The 23,535-nt window shown below is 42.6% G+C and overlaps 1 protein-coding gene across 5 annotated transcripts in view; it reads right to left on the bottom strand.

Annotated features, from left to right (window-relative positions):
* Positions 1–21,296, bottom strand: part of RUNX1T1 (RUNX1 partner transcriptional co-repressor 1) — a 114,412-nt gene extending 93,116 nt beyond the window's left edge. The window contains exons 1-2 of one of the 5 annotated variants that reach the window (XM_056483851.1): positions 20,688–21,189; positions 508–679 (exon numbers count right to left, since the gene is read on the bottom strand). In XM_056483851.1, the coding sequence (XP_056339826.1) occupies positions 508–595 (88 nt within the window). In that variant the 5' untranslated portion in view covers positions 596–679; positions 20,688–21,189. Of the gene's footprint in view, positions 1–507; positions 680–1,387; positions 1,405–12,530; positions 12,726–19,065; positions 19,155–20,687 lie in introns of those variants that run through there. The other 4 variants (XM_056483852.1, XM_056483853.1, XM_056483856.1 and 1 more) reach the window with 4 other exon arrangements.
* Positions 21,297–23,535: the final 2,239 nt, after the last annotated feature.

Here is a 23,535-nt window from a genome sequence, read left to right as displayed (position 1 = left end):
TACTTTTCTAGCATGGTAAAAATCTTTGTGCACAAGAAGCAGAAATATCCATTCCCATTATCATCTCAATCAAATTTATCACAGATTCCCAGTTTGATGCAATGAGTTTACCAGACAATTCCACTAAATTACAAACACCTGTTTCACCAGTGTGATTACAACTGTCTCTTAACCTGGTTGCAAATACTAGTCCAATTCACAGTTCAGAAAACTGAACCTCACTATTTCCACAATCCAGCCAAGTAATGTTGACATGACACATAAAGAGTAACTATATCATTAAAAACACAAAAAGAATACTGATGTATTTTATTAGCATTGCAGTACTTTCTCACTGGTATTAAACAAAGACAGCACCTTCACTGACTTAGGCAGACTATTTGGAGCTAAAGGGTAAGATTTCTTTTTTAATTACAGTTTACAAGGCAAGGTACAGTCATTAAATACACACAAATAACTTCTAAAAGATATTCACATTATAAAATCAAATATTTTTCTGTTCCTTACCTTGACAAAATTCAAAGTTCCCTTTTTTCCGGCAGTCACCTATCACTAAACTCAGTGCTCTCCAAGTGTTTCTTTTGACAGATATCATTCTCCACCAATCGCTCTGCTAATTTCCTCTTTCCTTTTCTGACTGGGACAGATATTAGTTCACCAGCCCAGAGATCAATCTTTTCTATTGACAACAACAAATGGGGGGGAAAAAAAAAAGAAGCATATATCACAGCCAGTTTGAAGCACCACACCCCTTCATTTGCATGATAATAGTAGTCTTTTAAATAAAAAGAGAAGACAGAAACATTATTCTAAACCAAGTAACCACATTTTCTTAGCTAATATAAGATAGTACTTTAAAACTGTATTAATTCTTCAACAAAGGCTGTTTCATAACTTGATCAGTTAAAACAGCTGACATGTGGAAGGCAACAAATTAAGGGCAGCCTATATTCTACCCATTAATTCTGTAAAAATGCTTGGCTTTAAATACATTCATTTAATATAAAATACTTTACCTGGTTCAACAGAAGCTCTAGAGAATAATTTATTAAATCAAAATCTTTGCTAAAAATAGAGATCTTCCAATTTACACACTGCTATACTAAACTGGATTTGTAAGTAATAACAGCAAACACATTTAAAGAAAGGCAGATCAAAAAGCTATTGATATATTTACAAATCATCTTCCCACTTCTGAAAAGGCAATTTCCCTCCCACTCCAACACCTAAAAAAACCTGTTTATTTGGGTTACACAAATACTCTGCCATTTGTATAAGTCTGTATCACAGTTGTCAGTTTTTCCAAGGCATTCATATGCTTTCCAGGGGTTCATAATTATGTCAAGACAGAAAGTTTTTTCAGAGCCAAGCACATAGAGTTACGTACATGCTTCAATCTGCAGCCATTATTCAAGTACTTCGGGACATCAAGTTAAGCATGCACAAGGATCCGGCCACAGCTCATGCATCTAACCCAGAATCCAGCCCCAACCCTCTCCTGGACCAGATCTTTCTGCAAAAAAAATGCATTGCCCAAGGGCATTTGCAAAAGATCACATTTGTGTTTGTGCTAGAAATTGCAATCTTTCCCACAAACAAGCACCCTTCTCAAATCAAAACAGACCTTCCCAAGTTAAGGTTACAGAACAAAAGAGTTCACCAAAGTCCTTTCTTTCTTTCCAGTGGCCGTGGTAAGACACTTCACCACAGTCCAGAGAGAAGCCAAAATTCCACTGATTTCAGTGAAAACAAGTGGTAAGGACTGCAGGGCTCTACCCGGAACTTGGCAACTGTGGAGCTCCCAAAGTGACACAACTGCCCCTGGCATTTGGAAAATAAACTCCAAAATGTGGTTAGGACTCCACAACTTGGGTACAATAACTACTTTTATAAAATTATTTTTATTTTGTATGTAATTCTCTAGTTGTCACAATGTTCTTACATAGGCAATAAATTTACCTTTCAGTTGTGCCCTAGCATGAATTGTGTACTTTTCAATTGTCTAGACTTTTAATTTCCATAAATGCATACAGCATTCTCTGAATTGTTGTTATTGTTTGATCTGATTTTTACAGTCATAAGCCCATGCCCCTAACAAAACTGAAAAATTCTCCACTGACCAAGTGGCCCTATTAATTTCACTGAGATCATTTAAACATTAAGTTTTCTACCAAGTGACAACAGCACAATCTGGCTAAAATACTGTCTTACAGTGGAATATTAAATTAACATCATATCTTGGATTCATAGCTACACAGCAGACATCTGTAATGATATATACATGTTTTGCTAACCTTTTCTAATTTGGCCACTAGAAACAATTATGGTCAAATATGTTAAATTATTTAATATACAAAAATTCAATATTTCTATCTGCCAAATAGCATACCCCTTTCTCATGGCTGGTAAAAGATTTTAAACATCTTACCATAAAAACATTCTTATTTAAAAAAAAAAAATCTGTCATCCACTTTACAATGAAGATATCATTTCAACTGCTAGTCTTCCTTTGTTTCAGGCCCACGTTCATTTTTTCTACATGCCACGTTTTCCAAAGTGATGGATGCGTTTTGCTATACCCACTCTACACTAATCTCCTTCTTTAAATGTATTTTTGCTTCCTGAATTGTAAACTGCTGCTGTTGTACATGTACATGCAAAACTACCTAATGTCTGAACTTCACTGAAAGCAGAATGCCTCAAACAATTTGTAGTCTTACATGAGTGTTATAAAAAAGGATCAACATGTTGCATTACCATGGAAATTTTGAAAAACATACTTTCCCAAACAAATATTACTTTTTCTCAATGGTATGAAGTAATGAAAACCACATGTGTAAATCTGCGATCCGTGCAGTAGTTCAAGCTGCAGCTAATAGAAAATACAGAGAGTGAACTCTGCCATATAAAGGATTCTTGTTACAGAAATATAATGTGAAAACCAGATGCAGACAGAAAACCTTAATCACAGATGGGAATGTAATCACTGGCATACAGAATACTTTTTTGATCAATCTCAACCATATGAGAAATGTATTTATTTTCTAAGGAATGCAATAACTCTAGAGAGTCTTCTATTTGAATTCAGTTAACCTCATATTCACAGTGCTTTTATCTTATATGTGTAGAGAAGGGGGATACAACCTGAGCCAAGACTTTTAGAAGAGCCGTTGGCTCTGGAAAATCATTCTTGTATCAGCTTATCTTTCAAGGAATTAATAGGATGTAAAGACTACAAATATCAGGATCAGCCTCAAATGAAACCAACCATTATTGTACTTCCTAGTTACTGCCAGAAATCCCTTCATCACCTAAGCACTTCCCCAGTTAAATTTTCCCTTTAATACGTGGTTCTTCAGGCATATAATGATGCTAAGAGCAAGCACACTGTCACACTCGAGTTCTGCAAATCAGAACTGGAGTCCTACAGCAAAGAATCTCCCTATATAAAAGCTGAAGAGTCATCAGTTCAAAAACAAGTTTACCTGGGGCTTCCTTCTAACTGCTGAAAGTCCCTGCAAACACCCTCCACCCACACAGCTCCTGGGGGTTAGCAGGAAACAAAGGACCACAGCACAGGGCAGCTATCCAGCTACATCAAGAGTCTGAACTGCTGACTGCCTTCTCCCAACTATCCTGACCAAGGTAACTCCTGACAGTTTTCACTGCTGCTGACACCACTACTACAGCAGTAGCAAAAATGCATCATGTAAAATAGGATTGATACCACAAACTGAAATATATATATTTAAAGAAAAAAAGAACCAAAACCAAAATGTTTAAGAAAGAAAAGGCATTCAGAGGAGGCTTCCAGGATCTTGGGTACCAGCAGTGACAGTTTTACTTCCTGGCAGGCCTCAATCCCTGCTGCACCCATCTCCTGGAGGTACTCAGTCTATCCAAAAATACACAGCACTGCCTGATTGTCACAGGTCATAACTGATCTTAGTAAGGTAACCTAAAGTTGGTATATACTTATTTTAATAGTATAATTAAGTGACACAAACCACAATGATTTGGTAGCTGTTACACTGCGGCAGAGAAGGGATGACAGAAAACCTTTGACAGGCACAGGGTAGGCAGATTCTGCCTCTCTCTTATCCATCTAAATCCATTTGCCATCATCTCATTTTAGGTGCCTGCAGTAAGAGGACACAGTCACTTCAGTACCCTACCACAGGGCTCCCAGAAACAGCATATCAAAGGTGTCCATCAGACTAACTCTGCTGAAGTTCCTGTAAAGATGCTTTCTTAATCGAATGCCTGAAATGCTCGGTGAATTTTGAAGTCTGCTACTTGTTAATGTTAATGTTAATAACTACCAAATCATTTGATTAAAATACTTTGATTCCACAACTGCAACAAAACAGTTCTTAAATCTTGTCTCTTCTGAGACTTAACTTTAAATTTCTGAGACTGCAGCAATAATAGATATTGAAGTCAAGATTTAACACTAAATTAATATGGGCTGGATATGCTTATTTCTACACAAGAATGCCTAGATTAATAATAAACTTTGGCCAGATACATATTTTCATTTGCATATTTTTCATATAGCATCATCATCATGTGTGTGTGTAGAGTGCTAAAAATGGAATGAAATCTTCCAGCTGAAAACAGTTCCACGTGACAAAACAGAGAGGGATCCTGAAAACTCCTGCTTCATGTCATGTGCAAGTGTGTGTGCCTGTGTCTTTTCTTTTTTCCTCTCATCTAATTTCATCTGCGAGAGACTGTCCCTAGAGGACAAGACAAGAGAGAACCAATTATATCCAGCGGTTGGTTTCTCCAAAATGAAGGCATCTGTTCCATGCCAACGACTTCCACACGGAAGAAAAACAGAACTTTGAAGGCATCTGTGTTCATGGTTGACAGTTGCAGATCTTAGGGTCTACTGTAATTGCCCAGCTGCAAACATGATTTGGTTGCTGCTGTTGTCAGCTGATCTCCTTGCACTGAAAAGAAGGGAGCTTAAATAGCAAATAGCTGGATAAAAATCAGATACTCTTCCACAATACTGACACCTTTTCCCTTCTGAAGGAGGTATTTTTCCTGGTACAATGGGTTTGATGGAAGTAAATTGCAAAGTGGTTCTTAAGCTAACATTTTACAAAATATTCTACTTTAAAATGCTATTCTTTAAATAATGCACCAGTCCAAGCACAATGTATTCATTATCTGCTAGCATTTCAGGCTGGTATTTTTTAAAAGTGATTCAGAAACTAGTGTGATTCACCAGCCACACAATCCTGCAGCTCACCTTATTTAGCCAAGTAATCTCAGCAACATCAAGAGTACACCTGAGCAGAAGCTCAGAGTTTTCATCCCAAATTCATAGGGTAGATAAATAACTAGCATATTTATTACTCAACTCACATCACTTCCAATGTGAGTGAATGCTTTCCAAAAGACACTTTATATAAACATTAATGGTAATAGAAAATCTGGCTAACAGCACTGGGTGCCACATTTGCAGTGAGATAATGCTAAGCATCTTCACTGCTAAAAACATCGAGAAAGTTATTAACAAGAAGCTTATATAAAGTAGCAAGACTCTAACTGGTTTTCCAAAGCACAGGACTGAGTGTTATTTAGAGATCCTTGACTACTGAATGCAACAACATTCAGCCCTCCCAGCTTAAAAAGGACAGTAAGGATTCCCAGTCAGTCTCTCTCGCTTGGCACATACCTCAAATTATTATGAATGCCTGAAGCAGTGAACTTGCGGGGACACAGTAGGCCTGACACTTCCTGACCACTTCTAAATTCCCTTCAGGAAGGACAAGAGTTGGGAGTGAGGACAATTAACACAGCCACCTGTTTCCTGTGACCTCCTAAGGGGCAGACATGGCCACTGATGACTTCTCTGGCAATGTCACTAAGGTCCTGCCCATCCTTCTCTTCCCAGAGAAGCCATGGAATAATAAAAACAATAGTGGCCAATAATAGCTCTGTAAAACATAGTGAAATTTAGATCTAGACTTAAAAACAAATGAACAAACAAAAAAGAAAACTAACATCAGAAGCTCCCCATTTGAAGAGGGTAGGACCAATAAATCCCAGAATGCAAAAGGAAAATTATACATGTTTCTCCTTCCAGTTACTTTAGCTGGTATTTACTGTAGCTGTGCACTTCTCTGGAAAAAGTCTGGAGCAGGCAGCTGGCTCAAATAAAATTTAAAACAGATCTTAGGATACACAAATTGAAAATCATGGCCCAATGGATCCAACAGGAGTCTGCAAGTACTATTATGGAAGGAATAGGCTTTTTCTCTCCTTTATATGGAAGTCTCGTCAGGTAAGTCTGTAATTTACAATTCAAAAAGAATGCCCTTGCTTTACACTGAGACCTGAGCTAGCCTGTTTTATTAGGGAGAGATCTAGATCTGAGAACCAATCCATAAAAGTATTGTCAAGATCACGGATTTGAGATGGGAGCACAGAAAGCTTGATGGTCCAGCTCCTCAGACTGGCATTTAAACTAAAGAAACACTGTCTTCAGGGAGAACTGAGCATGGGGATACCATGGAAGATCTGAGCTCCAGCATTTTGATTCAATGTTTACAAGCTCTGCTGATCCATGGACTTGCATTAATTTATCACTGTGCACATGAAATGCGTACAACATTCAGAAACTACCTTGGGCTATTCAGTTCAGTAGGGTGGTTTCCTTGTCCACCTGTAGCACACTTTAATACAGGTTGCAGCCTGTTTTTCCAGCATTAAGTGGTTTGCCATCAAGCTTTAAAATAATAAATAGTAGAGTCATGAAACAGGTTTTGCTTAATGGTTCCTGGAACTTAGTGACTTCACTCACTAAAATACTTTCTATAACATTACCCTTAAATACTTTTAGTAATGTCACCATTAAAATAAAATAAAAAATCATCCTGGCAGTACCATCCATTGACAGCACACCCATAGGTGTCATTATTCCCACATTTGTTGGCAGCTTTTTCTGGCACCATTATGCTTTAATGGCTTTGGCAACAAACCCCACCTGGATTTCACTGGAAGCAATCCTTTGGAGCACTCTTCCCAAATATTCCTTGCAGCATTCTGTCTCCTCTGTTGCACCCTAATCATCCCATATTCTGGCGAGTCTCACTCTCTCACTGTCGAAGCCTGAGCTGGTCTTGGGAGTTCTCTTCCTGAACTTGTCTAATGCATGTGTGATTCAATATTAGGATGAATTTTCCAAGAGGATTTCAGGACAATATCTTAGCTGCTCAGGTTGGATGTTCATTCACATCCCAGCTTTAAAATTCATTTTATTACATCCCAGTAGCACAACATGACCAAACCAGTGGAACAGTAAAGCACAGGTACAAAATCCCATATAATCTGATGATTCATCAGAGAGTTTGTAAAACCTTGTGACTCCCAGAAAGCACACACAGCTTTACTCAATATGCCACACAACCTGTTATGGTAACATGCAGAGCCAACATTCTGATACTGCCATCACCAAAGTAAAAGAAACAAAAACCGGAAAAGGTATTCCAAAAAACAAGCAACTGTGGGGGAAAAGTGGTGATTTTTGGGGGGCTGAATTGTTGGTAGGTTTTTTTCCCCCCCGAGCTATTTAAAATGACATCTGGGCCACAACCAAAAGAAGCACCTGTGGGATCACCATCAGAAATTAAAAAATGTGGACAGCAGATCTCCAAGTAAAAGGCACCACAAAAGAAAAACGCTAGTGGTAATGCCTACTACTTATACAAACTGCATATTAACATCCAACATGGCAGACATACACAAGCCTCCTAGAGCTCCAAAAGTAACTACAGCCTGGTACAATATGTAATGGTCATACAACCACTGCCTCAGATGCTTGTCTGAATTCCTGGGTTTTACTCTCTGTAGAAACTTGGCTCTCCAAAAATGATACCTATTTTATCACACACCACTGCCTGCCACCATGTGCATATTAATTCCACTCCACTAGGTGGAGTCTTCTGTCTTTCCAGACTGCAACCTAATTTCCAAAAGAACCTATTATCTATTGCACATTTACTTTAAGTGCCAGAGTATACCTGTCTTGATTGACATAAGAATGGTAATGAATCAAATGCTTTCCAAAATGATTAAAGAAATCATGAATTATCCCATGAGGATCCCAAATCAGCATGTTACAATATGGGTTCATACAGGAATATTGTTGCTGTACTGTGCTGTACAACACAACTGTATTTTCACAAACACTGCATTCAATAAATAATACTGAGTATAAAACCACATCCCTTAAATAAGTCACCATATCACACATGCCCAAAAACTACATATAAACAAACCCAAGTTTCAGAACTTCTATTACAGTTTTTTTTGTGCACTCTGAAATACTTTTGAGTATCTAGGATGCCTTCCCTTTCCAGGCATCCCAAAATGTGTTACAGAAAATGAGAGGGAACATTATTCACATTTCCATTCACAACCAGTGGAGTTAAATATGGCAACTATTCAACAGGAACAGCAAAACTGTATGCAGCATTTCTGGCAAAGATTATGAAAACAGAGCACTCCCATGAATGTGTTCAGAACATTTAGATAAGAAAATCTGGACACACTGCATCCAGCTATAATCTTTCTTTTGCGGCTGGGCTCCACCCCAACCCCTGTGCAAAGTCCCAGAAAATCCCAGAACCAAAGTAAAAATCTCCCTGGTTTCCAAACTCCTCAGGTAGCAGCCTCAGCTCCCCAGACTGCGCTGAGCATTGGCTCGGCAGGCGCTGCTCGCAGAGCCCCACGCAGGCAGGGAGCAGGAGCGCCAGGCTGCCCAGGGCTCGCACATCCCGGGTCAGCCGAGGTACGGCCTCCTCAGCGCCGCTCCTGCTGCTGGCACACAGCACCAGCTATTCCAGGCTACAGACATTTTGCCCCAATCGGCCATGTTTTCTGTAATATTTACTTCTCGTACATATGTCTATAACTATGTATACATCCCACAGAAGGTGAGGTTTAACAGGGTTAGCTTTGTTGGGGAAAAGAAGGTTTGGAGGAAAGGAAACAACTTTCATGTTGAGAAGATTTGAATCTAGTGACTGTCACGGGATGTAAACACTCTTCTGGGGAGGGAGGCTTTTTGTTATGTTTCAGGAGAGCACAGAGTTTTGGATAAAATCTGTATAAATAATTATCCCTCTGTCATTCAACATAAATTTATGCACGCGTGTGCACACAGTTATGCTGGGGAATACAAACTATAAAGTAGACATGTCACAGACTTCTAGACAACCTACCACAAGCACTGATCTCACACAAAATCCATTCTATATTTAAATTTCAGTTTATTGAATTTTAATTATTTCTGATCGGTAGATCACTTTGAGGAAAATCCCCCAAGGTCAAAAGCTTACAAATCCAATTGCAAAACCAAACAGAAGCATCAGCAAGGACCTTTCCCATCCAGACACCTACCAAAAAAATTAGTTCCTGACTACTAGATTAGATTAGAATTCAACAGCTAAAACCCATTGTAATATTAAAATCAGGTAATTCTCTATGTTGAAATAAAGCAATAAAAGCTCTCACTCTATTCTGCACGTTTACTTATGTTATGTACACAGGGCTCCATAGATGAAACAGTGAATTATTCCTTCTTCATTTAGATCCTTATTTATAAAATTAACAAACATATACCCTTTCTATTAGTTTATTGTTGGTTTTTTGTTTGTTTGTTTTTTTTTTTTCTAATTAAAAAGCAACAGTGTTATGTTCTCCAGAGATCTTTATGATAGAAAATGTGTGCTCTACCAATAGTTTGCTTTCCAACTCACAGAACTCACTTGGATTAGCAGCTCCACAACAGTGAATATTTTGGTATATATGCATTCAAATATGACTCAGTCATTTCAATTATCATGGAAAAAGTTACTCCAAAATCCCCATTAACTAAAATGTCCTTGATGAGCCTCAGTTTAAGATTTGCAGGTATATCAGGAATGAAACAAGCCAAAGAATGTTCTGTCATATACTGAACATCCTTTACATTGCTTAAGATCCTCAGTAGTAAGACTGTATTGCTGCAATGGGGAAACAGCCACATGTCATTTTAAGATACAATCATAGTTTATTAATAAAATTATTTTAAAAGTATGAGTTAAATCCTTTTACCAACATAGTGACATTCAGCTATCCAGTGTCATTTTTCCAGTTCAAATAGATATGGTCCTAATTGCATAATGCCATTTTATCTGCTGAAGATAAAAGTGCCGATAAACAAAAATGCACATTAGGCAGGAGATTTTTCAGAATAGATTTTTTTTTTCAAATAACCCACTTGCATTAACAAAAGATTGCAATGGCTTCCAAATTATAGGGTGTTATTTTTAGTGGAAGTAGTTCAATATTCATATTGGAGCAGATGTAGCAGTTTAACAAAACAGCTCTTCAAATCCTGCACAAATTGAAAACAGGAAAACTGATTGCATTTTCTCTTATCACTTTCCTTTTCTGAATTGACACTTTTGGCCTTCTGAAAATTTACACATGGCTTTCATCTCAACAGCACCTGCTGATCAAACAGAAACCTAACATTTTCAGGAAAATGGTATAAAGGACTAGTTTTCTTTTTACCATCTTAAAGGGCATCAGCAGTCCACTTGATGGCAACAATTGCTGAGTAGATGGCACACAAAGTACATTTTATGTTTTCATTCCACTTACTTTTAAAAATTAGTTAAATGGTAACGGCTCTTCTATATTTGCTCTTTGTCTGCTTTAAATTAATTTCAGTCTCTATCTGCATTACCCTGATGGGTTTAATTCTACAGTCAGCTAGATTTTAAAGATGATGTGGAAGCCTCTGAAATAATAAACACATTGCATGCTCTGCAGACAGAGGTCTTCTTTATATATGCATTTATATGCAATCATATAAACTGATATATACATTCATGTGCACGTATCACACAGACATTTCTTTTTATGGTGCTTATACCAAGGAAAAAATGTGTGTGTGTATATAAAGATATACATATATGCATGTATGTTTCATTCCACTATAGTCTCACTGCATTGAATTTTCCAAGCATTGTCGTTTGAACACGTTGAGGAGAGAGAAATTCAAAGGGCATTTACTTATTTCAAAGTTGTTCTTTGTTTCCTTTGCAGTCTTCAGACTGGGAGAAGGTCTAGCAGATGCTCTGGAACTTGAGCATCAAAACTGGGTTGAGATGCTGCCATTGGTGAACATGGCAAGCATGCAAACAGCACAACCAGAAATCCTTGGCCTCCTGCAAAAGTTAAAGGTGTCAAGTTATGTGTAAAAAAATGAAACGTAAGTATCTTGTTATCCTGTCTGCTTCCGAGCCTGTAAACTCTGAAGCGCAGCAGCAGGTAACAAGGACCATCTTCCTTTGTACATAATTCTAGGTGTAATTAAAGATACTCCTGAAACCTTCTATGTGTCAGCTTCTTAACTGATAGAGCCCTCACCCCCCTGAAGTACTCTGCTGCCATCCATTACCATTCTGCTTCAGTGATAAGGTAACCTGAAGGCAGAGACGACATACAGTAATATATGTGCCACTCTAGACAGTTGGTTCATGAATTTCAGTGTTTCATCATGCTCACTGAGGCAGTCGCAAACCTGAAATGTCAATATGTTCAGTCAATGGAAGTAAAATAATGGGGCTCTATTGTCTTACCCTATCGATCTGCGGCTGTCAACAAGAATACATGCCCCCCTGGCTTTAAACAAATTTTAATTAGGCTTTTAGTTACCAGATCATATCTATATATCTATCTGTGCAAACACTTGACAAAGTGAAACAGCAGTATAAATATTTCAAACTTTTAAATATAAAGGTAATTGTTTAATGTTGCTTTAAGATATGACCACTGATAAAGCCGTCTGCTAAAGCAGAGTGCGTGCACACACTGAGCATGCAAGTCATCTAGATCTGGGAGAGAACTTAAAAAGCACATCAAAAGTCCATCCAAAACAACAAAAAACGAAAGAGCAAAGAGGCCACTTTTCCTAAAGCCCGGTGTCATCCTCCTGTGGGATTTTGGAAGTTAGGAGCCTTCACTGAAACCACCCCGGGAGCGAGCGGTGGGTGCCCGGGGGTGACGGGCCGGGGCCGTCACATCCCCTCGGCCCCGCTGCCACCCCAGGCCGGGGCTCCTCCACCCCGTCCCGCCAGACACCCAGACACGGCACTCTCTGCTCCCCTGGGCTGTGTTTAAAGCGGGGTCCCTTAGTCACCACCTTTGTTCTGCGGCCACCCCCTCCCTCCCCGCGGCCAGCCCGGCAGGCGAGCCCCTCTCCGCTCCCCTGGGCGCTGCCCGGGGGCGGCGGGCAGGCAGCACAACAAAAGGCAGATCCCGTCTCCCCGCCGGCTAATCTCTGCCCGTAAATCCCCCGCCCGCTCCGGGGGGAGATAATAAGTGGTTACATCTTCACTTCTCCCCGCGCTATCGACTTGCGCAGCGCCGAGGGAGCCGGGCCGGGCCGGGCGGTGTGAGGCGGCGAGGGCTGTCCCCCCGCCCGCCTCTCCGCCTCTCCCGCCCGCGGGTGGAGATTTTACCTTCCGGCGGCGGGAGGGACGAGGAGGCGCCGGCGCGGCCCGGGCTTTGTGCGCCTCACGCGCCTCGCAGCTTATCTGCGGCGCAAGGACGGAGCATCGCGGCTCCGCGGCCCCGCCGGCGCGGGGGGAGCGGCACGGCGGCGTGCATCGGGGCGATTACGGTATCAGCGCGGCCCAGATGGCGGCCGGAGGATGTGCGAGGCATCGGGGCCGGCAGCGGGGCCGGGGCCGACCCGGGTCCCCGGGGAGGCCGCGCCCGGCACGAGGAGAGGCGCCACCTCCGCGCCGCCCACCGGGGGAGAAGGCGGCGGTGCCCAGGTCCGCGTGTGCCTGCCCTCCGGCCGGCTCCGGCCCTGCGAGCTGCCCAGCAGCTCTCCGGGATAAGGACACTGCCAGAGGTCGCGCAGGGCTGGCTCCCCAAGACTCCTCTGCCGGAGGTCACTGCCACCCCCACCAGGGCGATCGTCCCTGTGCCTGCCTCCAGCCAGGCTCTCCTTTCACAGGCCATACCTGCTGCAAACCAGCTCTCACCCCACAGACCAGACCATACCTCCTGCAGCAGCCCGGCTCTCCTTTCACAGGCCATACCTGCTGCAGCAGCCCGGCTCTCCTTTCACAGGCCATACCTGCTGCAGCAGCCTGGCTCCCCCCATCACAGGCCATACCTGCTGCAGCAGCCCGGCTCTCCTTTCACAGGCCATACCTGCTGCAGCAGCCCGGCTCCCCCCATCACAGGCCATACCTGGGGCTGCAGCAGCCCGGCTCTCCTTTCACAGGCCATACCTGCTGCAGCAGCCCGGCTCTCCTTTCACAGGCCATACCTGCTGCAGCAGCCCGGCTCCCCCCCTCACAGGCCATACCTGCTGCAGCCCAGCTCCCCCCTCACAGGCCATACCTGCTGCAGCCCAGCTCCCTCCTCACAGGCCATACCTGCTGCAGCCCGGCTCCCCCCATCACAGGCCATACCTGCTGCAGCCCAGCTCCCACCCCACAAGCCATACCTGCTGCAGCAGCCTGGCTCTCCTTTCACAGGCCATACCTGCTGCAGCAGCCCGGCTCCCACCCCACAGGCCATACCTGCTGCAGCAGCCTGGCTCTCCTTTCACAGGCCATACCTGCTGCAGCCAGGCTCCCCTTTCACAGGCCATACCTGCTGCAGCCCAGCTCCCACCCCACAAGCCATACCTGCTGCAGCAGCCTGGCTCTCCTTTCACAGGCCATACCTGCTGCAGCAGCCCAGCTCCCCCCTCACAGGCCATACCTGCTGCAGCCCAGCTCCCACCCCACAGGCCATACCTGCTGCAGCCCAGCTCCCACCCCACAGGCCATACCTGCTGCAGCAGCCTGGCTCCCCTTTCACAGGCCATACCTGCTGCAGCAGCCAGGCTCTCCTTTCACAGGCCATACCTGCAGCAGCCAGGCTCTCCTTTCACAGGCCATACCTGCAGCAGCCCAGCTCCCACCCCACAGGCCATACCTGCTGCAGCCCAGCTCCCACCCCACAGGCCATTCCTGCTGCTGCAGCCCGGCTCCCCCGTCAGACTGTACCTGCATCCCGCACGAAGCACAGTGGCCACTAGCCCAGTGCAGTCACAGGCTGTACCTGCTCCCATTTTGCCCAGGTCCCTAGCCCAGCCTGCTCTTTGTCACCATTGGCATAAGAGCCTGAGCACTGCACTGCTTCTACATCATTCACCAGAGGATGAGCAATAAGCAGAAGTAGGTCCCTACACTTCAAAACTTGGGTTCTGTGAAAACTGAGGGGCTGTTTTATCGGGATTCATCAACAAGCACAGTGTTAGCACACGGTATGGAAAGGGGAGACAGAAAAGCAGCCTGGCCTGCCTGCCATGAGCACAGCCAGCCAGCAGAACAGTTATGCCAGCACCAGGCACTCCATGCACTCGGGTTTTAAAGTTTTTAAAACGTTTCTCCCTGGGAATCAACACTTGCGTGTTAGGAAACGCATTTCCATCGCACGTCAGCCAAGGAGCACCATGAAGGAGGGAGGAGGACAATGACAGCACGCTGAAGTGAGACTGGCATTGTTCAGTCCAAAACTCCAAAATCACTCGTCCAAGATAGCAGTTTATTCCACAAGAAAAGGAATAAAGGGAATCTGACACATAATACAAAGTGAAAACCAGAACCTAGATGGGGGAAGGGCATGTGTGTGAAAATCGTGTCACTGCAATGAATGTCAGATAAAAAGAGGTCTGTCACAAATCCTCCACTAATCCAATAATGTGAAAACCTCTTGGTATCACTGAGACATAGCACAAGGTAATTTTTTTTTATTTTTCATAAACCACTCTATATGTTTAGCCTTGGAAAGACAGCAATTGGCCAAATGTTCCTATTGCAAAACCAGGACCTTGATTTTTCAATGAAGGCAAACTGATTTTCACATGTCAAATTTACTATGCATTCCTCAGCCAGTACTTTTACCCTGAAGAAGGCCACTTCTCCCTCAACTTCTTCCAGTTGTCAGTTGTGTGACAACCATATTTAGAGGTAATCAGACAGGTCATATTACAAAAGTTAGTCAACTTGTTTAGCAACTAAACTTAATGGTATGTTCTACGCATTTCTAAGGAGAAGCAACTAATTAATTAATTCAACCTGCAAGGTAACACAGAGATTTCTTTCTGCATATGCTATTTCAAGCTATTACACACAAATTAGAGACTGCTCTTTTTTGGTATTTCTGTTACAGAGCTTTTCATTGAAATGCATACGTATCATGCCATGAACTAATTTAGGATCAGCCAGATTCTCATCTTGCTAGGCCACCATGTGCATCTTATGTCTACATTGACCATACTTTTATTACTCAAATGACAAACCTCTAAAGAAAAACTAATCCAGGATCCTCCATAATATAAGCAGTTTGCTGTGAAAACACATTTAAAAATAAAACTATGTGTATTAATAGGATAAATACAATCAGAATACAAATGTGTAACAGAAGTGGCGTTCCATAAGCACAGCTGTCTCAAAGTCCAAGCTGCAGGCTAGAAATCTTAATTTCAACTGACTCTCTTGTAATAATGGGTTACCTTCCTCTAAAGCGGAAAGTCCATCTGCCCCAGGCAGATAAGTTTTGAAGCATTAAAACAGATAAAAATCTAACATTTTCTTTCTTGCATTGAATATGTGAATTCTAGTGTGTTATAATGTGAGAATTCCAACATATGACTATTATGGCATAATATCTCATAGCTCAGCTTGTCATTACCTCACTTGTAATTCTTATGTTAATTATGCTCATAATTACTATAAACAGATGTGGTAGAAATTCATGTGACCTTTTATTTCAGAATGCATTTCTCACTCTCTTCACTTTATTTTAATAATATAGGTTATACCAGAGGAAAGTATTTCTGACACACTCTGCATGTATGTGCGTACATATTTAACATTAAACCATTTCTGCCTCATATTTCAGGCAGAGGACCACCTACATGCCAGTACACTGACATGAAAGTGATGATAATTGAAAAGTCTACCCTGAAACATACCCCTAAATAACTGTGCCTACAGTGAACCTTTTTGATTAAGCATAGCTAGAAACATCACTGAAGCCTATGACTTAAATGGAGCGCTGCATTTTTATTCAGGACCTTTGTTAATGCAGCACTATCCTGCTTTACAACTACAGGTACATAACAGCCATACAGCAATTTATTTTACTCACAGACAAACCACCAGCGTCTGTACACAAAACACATTTACAATAAAATCACTATGGATTTCATTAAGAGAAAGGCTACTCGAATTTCATTTCTTTGGACCTAATCTATAATTAGTGTGGACAGACAGGTGCAAACCCTTCTCCTCTACAGATGGCTACTGAAAATGGTGCAAAATAGCTCCTTCTGTTTAAACAACACACAGATAACCTGCTCTGCTCTTATCACTTACAATTGCCTCCATTATACTGAACTAATGTTTACTTTAATAAAATGTCCACTGTTGTCTAAATGTTATTTGGAAACTTTCATATCAATGGCAGAAAAAAAAATATGGAAGTCAACGTCTTTCAGATGAAAATTTGGAGGGAAGGAAATAAAAAAAGCTTTTAAAGAACAGGATACTTTGACTTTGATTTTATATCTGCTGTTCATTTTTCTTTATCCACAAAACCACACAGTCTGCTACTTCCTGATGTATTTGTGCTACTCTATATTAAACTAATAAAGTTTTTAGTAAGAACAGGATAACTGCATTTTAAAAGCAGTTCTTTTTTAAAAGGAACATCTATGTGGAAGACCAAGAACCATTGCCTTAAAAGTTCAGTTTTTAAACCAACTGCTTTAGATCTCTGTTGTGAAACAACATGAAAACAATGTAACCTGGTAGTCAATGTTTTAAGGATTTAGACTCTCATTACCTATCTAAATTCAGTGTCAGTTTCAACTTTTTAAATGTTATTGGTTGTTTTTAAAGGGTGTATGAAAAAGAGTAGGCTGCTACTAACTACATGGATCGAGGTTTTTTAATGCATTCAGATTAAAATAATTATCTTTTCACATATCTTTAGCCAAGCCATGAGAAATAGCCCCTTCAGAGCACCAAATTCATGTTTTATTTCAGCTATTAAGTCTTCTTGATCTCTGCATGACAACTTAAGTTTCTACAGAACAAAGAACAAGATATTCTCCTCTACACCCCAATCTAAAAAATCTGAAGCTCCTGCAATAGCAACATACCAATATCCTTATTCAATTAGCTAAAGATTTAACAGTAATGGACTGTGGCAAGTGGATTTGAAAGTTGAAAATGACAATTGCAAGCCCTTTCTCCCATCACCCCGATGCAAACACTGCAGATGCCTGTTTCACCCAAAGCGTCTGGCAATGAGGAGTTTGCAGTCTGCACAGTACCTCAGTGAGGCGAGCTTCGCATTCAACGCCTGTCGTCTGAAGTTCGTTTCAGAGAAGTGAGAAACAGGATTTGACAGGGAAGAATGTCCTGAACTGACTATCCACTGACCAGCACTCCAGGTGGAGCTATTTTTCTCTCCCATTATTCCAAAAACAATACTCCCAGTATAAAACTCCATGGGCACACAAGTATACATAGTGTTAAGCGTACACAGATGAGAGATACCGTGTGATGTTTTACTGGTCCATTATTTAGGCACGAAACAAGTTAACGTTAAGGTGGTCAAAAATGGTAGAAAGCAGTGTTTTACTTAAAAAGATTTTGGAAACTATTTAAAAGCTCAAAGCCTTTGAAGAAAAACAACTTGTGCAGCAGTTGCCAGGAAGCAGTGACCTAACACTGCTGTCTGCATTCCATTACAAACAGAATGGTTCTTGTCTCCCTACAGCACGCTCATGGCTCAAGAACCCAGCCGCTCACCCTCCTGCAAGCACAGGACAGAAAGAAGTCCTGCTATCATCTCTTGTACCCCTTGCCTGGCTCCAACTTGCCAGAGGCATAAATGGATTGAAGTCTGATGGATTTTTGGTGGAGTTTTCACTGATGCATGGTTGAGCTTCCCATGACAGCGAAAGAAAATGGCTCATTAATTGAAAATACTAGCAATTATACTGAAGGTTCAGATATGGTGAAACTGACATTAAGAAAGTTATCAATTATCAAACATAGTTATTGTAAGTTCCTAATTAAAAACCTTTACAGCAAATCTGCAGTGAATCTCACACCTAACAAAGCCTTTGCCAACTTCATATTTTCACAGATTGTGCAGTTATGAATGAGCCATACTCATGTCTTTTCCTATTATCTTCCTATTGATGGGGAGCCACAGAAACACCTAGTGCTAAAACCAGAATGCATAAACAAGATGGAGTAACTTTTTTACCATGCAACCAAGCTGAAGGAAATTCCCTGATCATATTGGATTTCCTAAGGAAATCAGCCCAGAATAAACTGAATGAGGTTTTCAGACTTCCCATGGAAAGGTCAAGCATCAGCTTTAACAACCATTAGAAACCAGTTTCAATCCTCTCGGCTATCCAGATTCACTAAGCCGTTAACAGAAAAGCTGAACAGAAAACCTGGACAATAGAATTCAACACTAAAAACATCTTTCACATATTGCCTCAAACTGCGGTTAACAAAGTCGCTTATTTAAACTTTCCATTGCATCTGTCAGGATGCAGAAATTGAGACGGAAATGTAAGGCTTCAAGGATGTAGTTAAATAAATTATACTCACCCTTAGCCCTAACATATTGTGTTTACAAATACAATAATTATGTCTCTAGCTACATGTTAATGGAAAATATTTTTTAAGTCCTTCAAAAAGCATGCAAGCATTACTGCAAGTAGGAAATAAGTCAAAACAGATTAGCAGACCAAAAATGGGGAGGGGGAAAAAAAATCCTGCTTTGGTCAGCAACTCGGACCACCATCAGGGGATAAATCAATTTGCAGCAGCTGTGGACAGCCATTTAAGTCTAGGGCCTGAACAGATTAATTAGGAGAAGCGATGTTAAAAGTTAAAGGGGTCAGCGTTACATTAAGCACAGGAGTACTTGCTGGAGCAAACGCTTGGTTGTACATACCAAGACTCACAAGACATTCTTCTAGTTAGCCAGGGCTACGCCAACAGCCAAGCGTTTGGCACTTGCTGCTTTCCCAGAGCCAGCACGGCAGCTCCCGCAGGTTGATTTTAAGGGGCACGTACCCATTGTTGCCCAGCCCGTGCCGCGTTCAGCATTGCCGCACAGGCGGGCGCGCAGCCGTGCTCAGCGCGCCTTGGGGCCGCACGGGCGAGCGAGGCAGGCGCTTCCCGCCCGCCTGCGATTGTCACTAGAAAACTTAGGCAGCTCTTTCGGTCCGACTTTGGTGCCGCGGAGCCGGCAGAGCGCAGCCCGCTCCCGAGCTATCTGCGGGGCAGGAGCAGCGGCTCCCGGGCCGGCCGGCTGCGAGAGACTGATCCTCTCCGTGCCGTGATTTAGGGCACGGCAGAGGTAGGAGGGGGTGACGGGCAGAGCCTGCTGCGGATCGGAAGATGGAGGGCTGCTCTCCCAGAGAAACCCGAGCGCCTTCGAGGCGTCTGCTCGCCACAGCGGCGGTGCCGGAGAGCCCCCGGCTGCGCTCGGGCAGGGCAGTCCCGCCGCGCCCGGCTCCGGCTGCAACTGGGGGGCAGGACGGGGAGGCTGCTTCAGCTCCCCAAACCCTCGCCCTCCCTCCAACAAACTTATCATGGAACTGAAGGAAGTAACATTTTAGCTCCTGGCTAAAGCGTGAGCTATTTAAGAGCTGCGTCCTATTAGTTACTTTCGGTTTCTCTCTAACATCTAGGGGAGCAGAGTACAGGAACGACAGCTAGTTCGCTCTTAATTAACTCTGAAAGGAGTCATGGGTGTTCCTGCTAGGGTGGCAAACCCTTCCCTGCGCTAAACCAAATTTCTCAACTTTGGCACTAACAAAAGGAGTCGAACTCGGCAAAAGTCAAAGGCTTGTCTAAATGGCCGGGAATGTGGTTTTCATCCTTCTAATCTCCCTTGTCAATGATCTGTTGAGAATTTATGGAATCGAACCCTTCAGCACGGCCAGACGAGATGACACAGTTACATTGTATGGCAGTTTTGGAAATACAAACCCTAACGTTATCCTGTCGTTTTAGAAACAAGCTATTTGCAAGACCGTGGTGCGGCTAAAGGCGATGTGTACCGTATAAAATATTTCTTTCAAAATAGTCCGAAGAGATGTTGCCAGTGCTGCACAGACCTATGATTGCAGTGAAACAAGCAAGCGAAACAAAACAATCCCATCAGAAAAATTTCAGCCACTCCAACTCACACTGGCCAGCGCTAGAGCCTGGAGAAAGGGGAGGCAGGAAAGAAAAATGCAAGTCCTAAATCCAGACAGAAATCTGACGCTTTGTTATAGTATATGCCTGGGAGGGTTATTTTCTGCAAATCTGGGTTATTTGTTTTCTGAGCTCTTGAGCAGTATCAGGGGTGCTAGTTTGTAAGCCGGGTACAGAGCGTGTAAGGCTGCATGCAGCGCTAACCTGGGCCGGGCACAGCAGCAGCCCCGGTCCGCCTGGGTTAGTTACAGCCACGGGAGCCCCTCAGAGCCTGGGGAGCCCTGCGGGAGAGGAGAAAGCAAAGAAAAGGGGCTCGGGCTCCCCCCGCCCCGGCGCGCCCTGCCCAGCCCTGCCCGCGCCCGTACTCACACTGCAGAGGACCGGAGATGCCCACCATTCGCCACGGGCTGCGAGCTGCAAATAAAAGTTCCCGTCCTGCTCGGGGGAGAGACGGCAGCCCAGGCTGCTGGAGGGGCGAGGGGCTGGGAAAGGGGAGAGCAGCGCCGCGCGGCTTCCCTTCCCAGTCCAGATGATCCACGTCCACAAAAGTCAAAACGAGCTGAGGAGAAACTCCAGCTGCTCTTCCCCCCCCCACCACCCTCTCTCGCTCTCTCTTTTTTTTTTTTTTTTTTTTTTTTTTAAAGGAGGATCAGCTCGAGAGAGACTACTGGTTCCACGGGAAAGGAGAAGAACCAAAAATAAAGCAAAGTCTCCAAGTCGAGATAGTTAATGCCCAGGTCCTTCTCCTTGCTGCCGCCGCCGCCGCTTCAGACAAACGTGATGTGGAGCGCAGGGAGCGGCCGCTGTCAGTGGCGGGGTCTCTGCCGGCGCATAGCTGAGCCCGAGCCGAGCCGAGGCGGGGTGCGGTGCCGAGCGCTGCCGAGCCCGCCCGAGGCTGCGCCGCCGCTCCGAGCCCGGCTCCGCTAGCAGGCAGCGCGCGAGGCAGGCAGCATACTGCCGGCAGCCGGGCCGGCCCCGCTACCCAGGTGCAGGGGGGGAGGGCTTAAAGCAGTGGGAGGTGATAGAGGTAGGAGACATCTGTGTCGTGAAGAGGTTAGTGGGGGTCAAGTATATGTTAACAATAGGCGAGCGTGGTCCCTCTCGGGCAGCCTGCCTACTCTTTCTTTCTTTCGCTCGCTTTTACTGGGTGGACATCTAACTTGCTCCCTAATGATGCCTCCCCGGCTTTAAGAGTCCAGACTGCCCTGCAGTAACCCAAGACAAACACTTTCTCTAGCCATCTGGAGAGCTCCTGGCTGCTCTGCCTGTGTCTCATCACTGTGTGAAGAGACAGCAGTGCTAGAAATCAAGCCACTCTCAGATCTACTCTCTAATCCCCTTCTGTTAGCTGATTTCCAGTCAGACTGTTTGCTTTTGCATTAGATAATAGCCTTAGAGAAAACAATTATCATTTTCTTTTTCCCTTTGTTTTTTTCCTCTTTCTAAAGTACAGTATAGAGGAAGGCCTCCCTCTCTTATTTTAAAAGAAATTTACAGTCTTTCATGGCTTGAAGAACCCAGATGCAATTTCACACTTTCCTGGAAGGGGATTCTGGATTCTTCTGAAAGCAGCGACACGATCACAACTGCAGTGAAAATTAATTACTATCATCTACAATTAATAGAAGCATGCCACCGTTTGACTTCATGTTTCATTACATAATCATTTCGGTAGGCATCCATATATTTTCCGATTCATCAGTTATTCCCTTCTACGTGTTGCGGAGAATATTATTGTCAGTCACACAATCTACAGCAAACTGGTATCTCTGCTATCGTGTTGTCACTATATAAAGAAGGCGTCTCCACAAAAAAAAAAAAAAAAAAAAAAAAAAAAAAAATAAAAAAAAAAAGAAGAAAAAAACAACACTACATGTACTTCATAGTAAAATAGTGCTTGTTTTTTTTTTGGTTTACAGATAATGGATCAGAACTGTCAGAAATGCTGGGACGTTTAGCTTCATTTTTTCCAAATGTCAGATGTTAAATAAAAGAGTGAGCATGGAATAGAACTTCTAATCAAGCTGCCTTCTTTATTCCTGTACATACACATACACGCATGCACGCACACATACACTATAGGCCTGATCTTGCAAATTTACAAACACTTAATTTTAAACACATAAATCGTCCTATTGAATGCAAAGTAGCATTCTGTGTGTTTATTATAAAGGCATACACATTTCCAAAAGGGGGGAAGCATTTTTATGTACATTTATATGCATATTTATAACAGTATTTGCCTCTGGTGCTGGCTTGGAAATTTTGGTTGATTTTGAAAATATGTTTTAAATATATTTTATTATCTGGATAAAGCCACCTTTTCTGTAGACATTTCAGGATATGGAGCTTTAATGAACTGGTCAGTATCTTATAATACATGGTCAAATTTACATTGGAGTAAATTCAGCTCCACAGATCATAAATCAGGACATGTTTTAGTCCACTGTGATTTCAATTTACAAAGATGGTGAGCAGCCACAAGTCTGGCATTGATTTCTAATTTAAAAACTATCTGTTTTACAGAAATCTATTTCAAGGCCAAAATTATGGGAGAATCTTTTAAAAAGTATTTCCAAATATTTTAAAAATAATCTAAAGATAGCGAATTTTATAAGGCTTCTTTTTTCTTCAGCAGATATAAAAACTTTAGTTTGAAAATCTTTGTGGGGTGATACTTGCATTCCAATTGTTCTATGTGTAAGGTGAAAAATAAAGAAGAGGTTTGCCAGCGGTCTCAGACCATGTTTTGATGAAGTGTCAAGGACTGAACACTGACTCCTAATTCTCAGTTTACAGCTTTAAAAAAAACCCTACAAAGCTTCTTCTTTAGTGTGTACATTCACTCCAGAAGATCAATCAACTTTCTAGGCATTACTGTTATTAGTGGAGGAGCATCAGCTTAGATTTAGAAACTCTGTAAAACTGGATCTGAACTATTAGCAATTTTATATCCATGAAGTTTATAGACTTCTGTGGTCTCATTTCATAGTGAGAAAAATACAGAAATCACCTATATAAACTCTCAACCCTGGCTCATCTTATATGACGTTTCCCACTGTTCCCAGTAAGGACAAAACCTTCTTATATAATGGAATGTAGTAGAAAGCATTAAATGCATCTACTTCACGGTTACTATATTTTTTCTTAGATACGCTGGGAGAATTGACATGATTCCTAAATAATAAAAAATTGTAACCACCAAGTCTTATCATTA

Source organism: Oenanthe melanoleuca, chromosome 2 (assembly GCF_029582105.1).
Source record: "Oenanthe melanoleuca isolate GR-GAL-2019-014 chromosome 2, OMel1.0, whole genome shotgun sequence".
NCBI classification, from domain to species: domain Eukaryota; kingdom Metazoa; phylum Chordata; class Aves; order Passeriformes; family Muscicapidae; genus Oenanthe; species Oenanthe melanoleuca.
The sequence above is the reverse complement of the archived record's forward strand: the minus strand, read 5'-3'. Positions and strand labels throughout refer to the sequence as shown.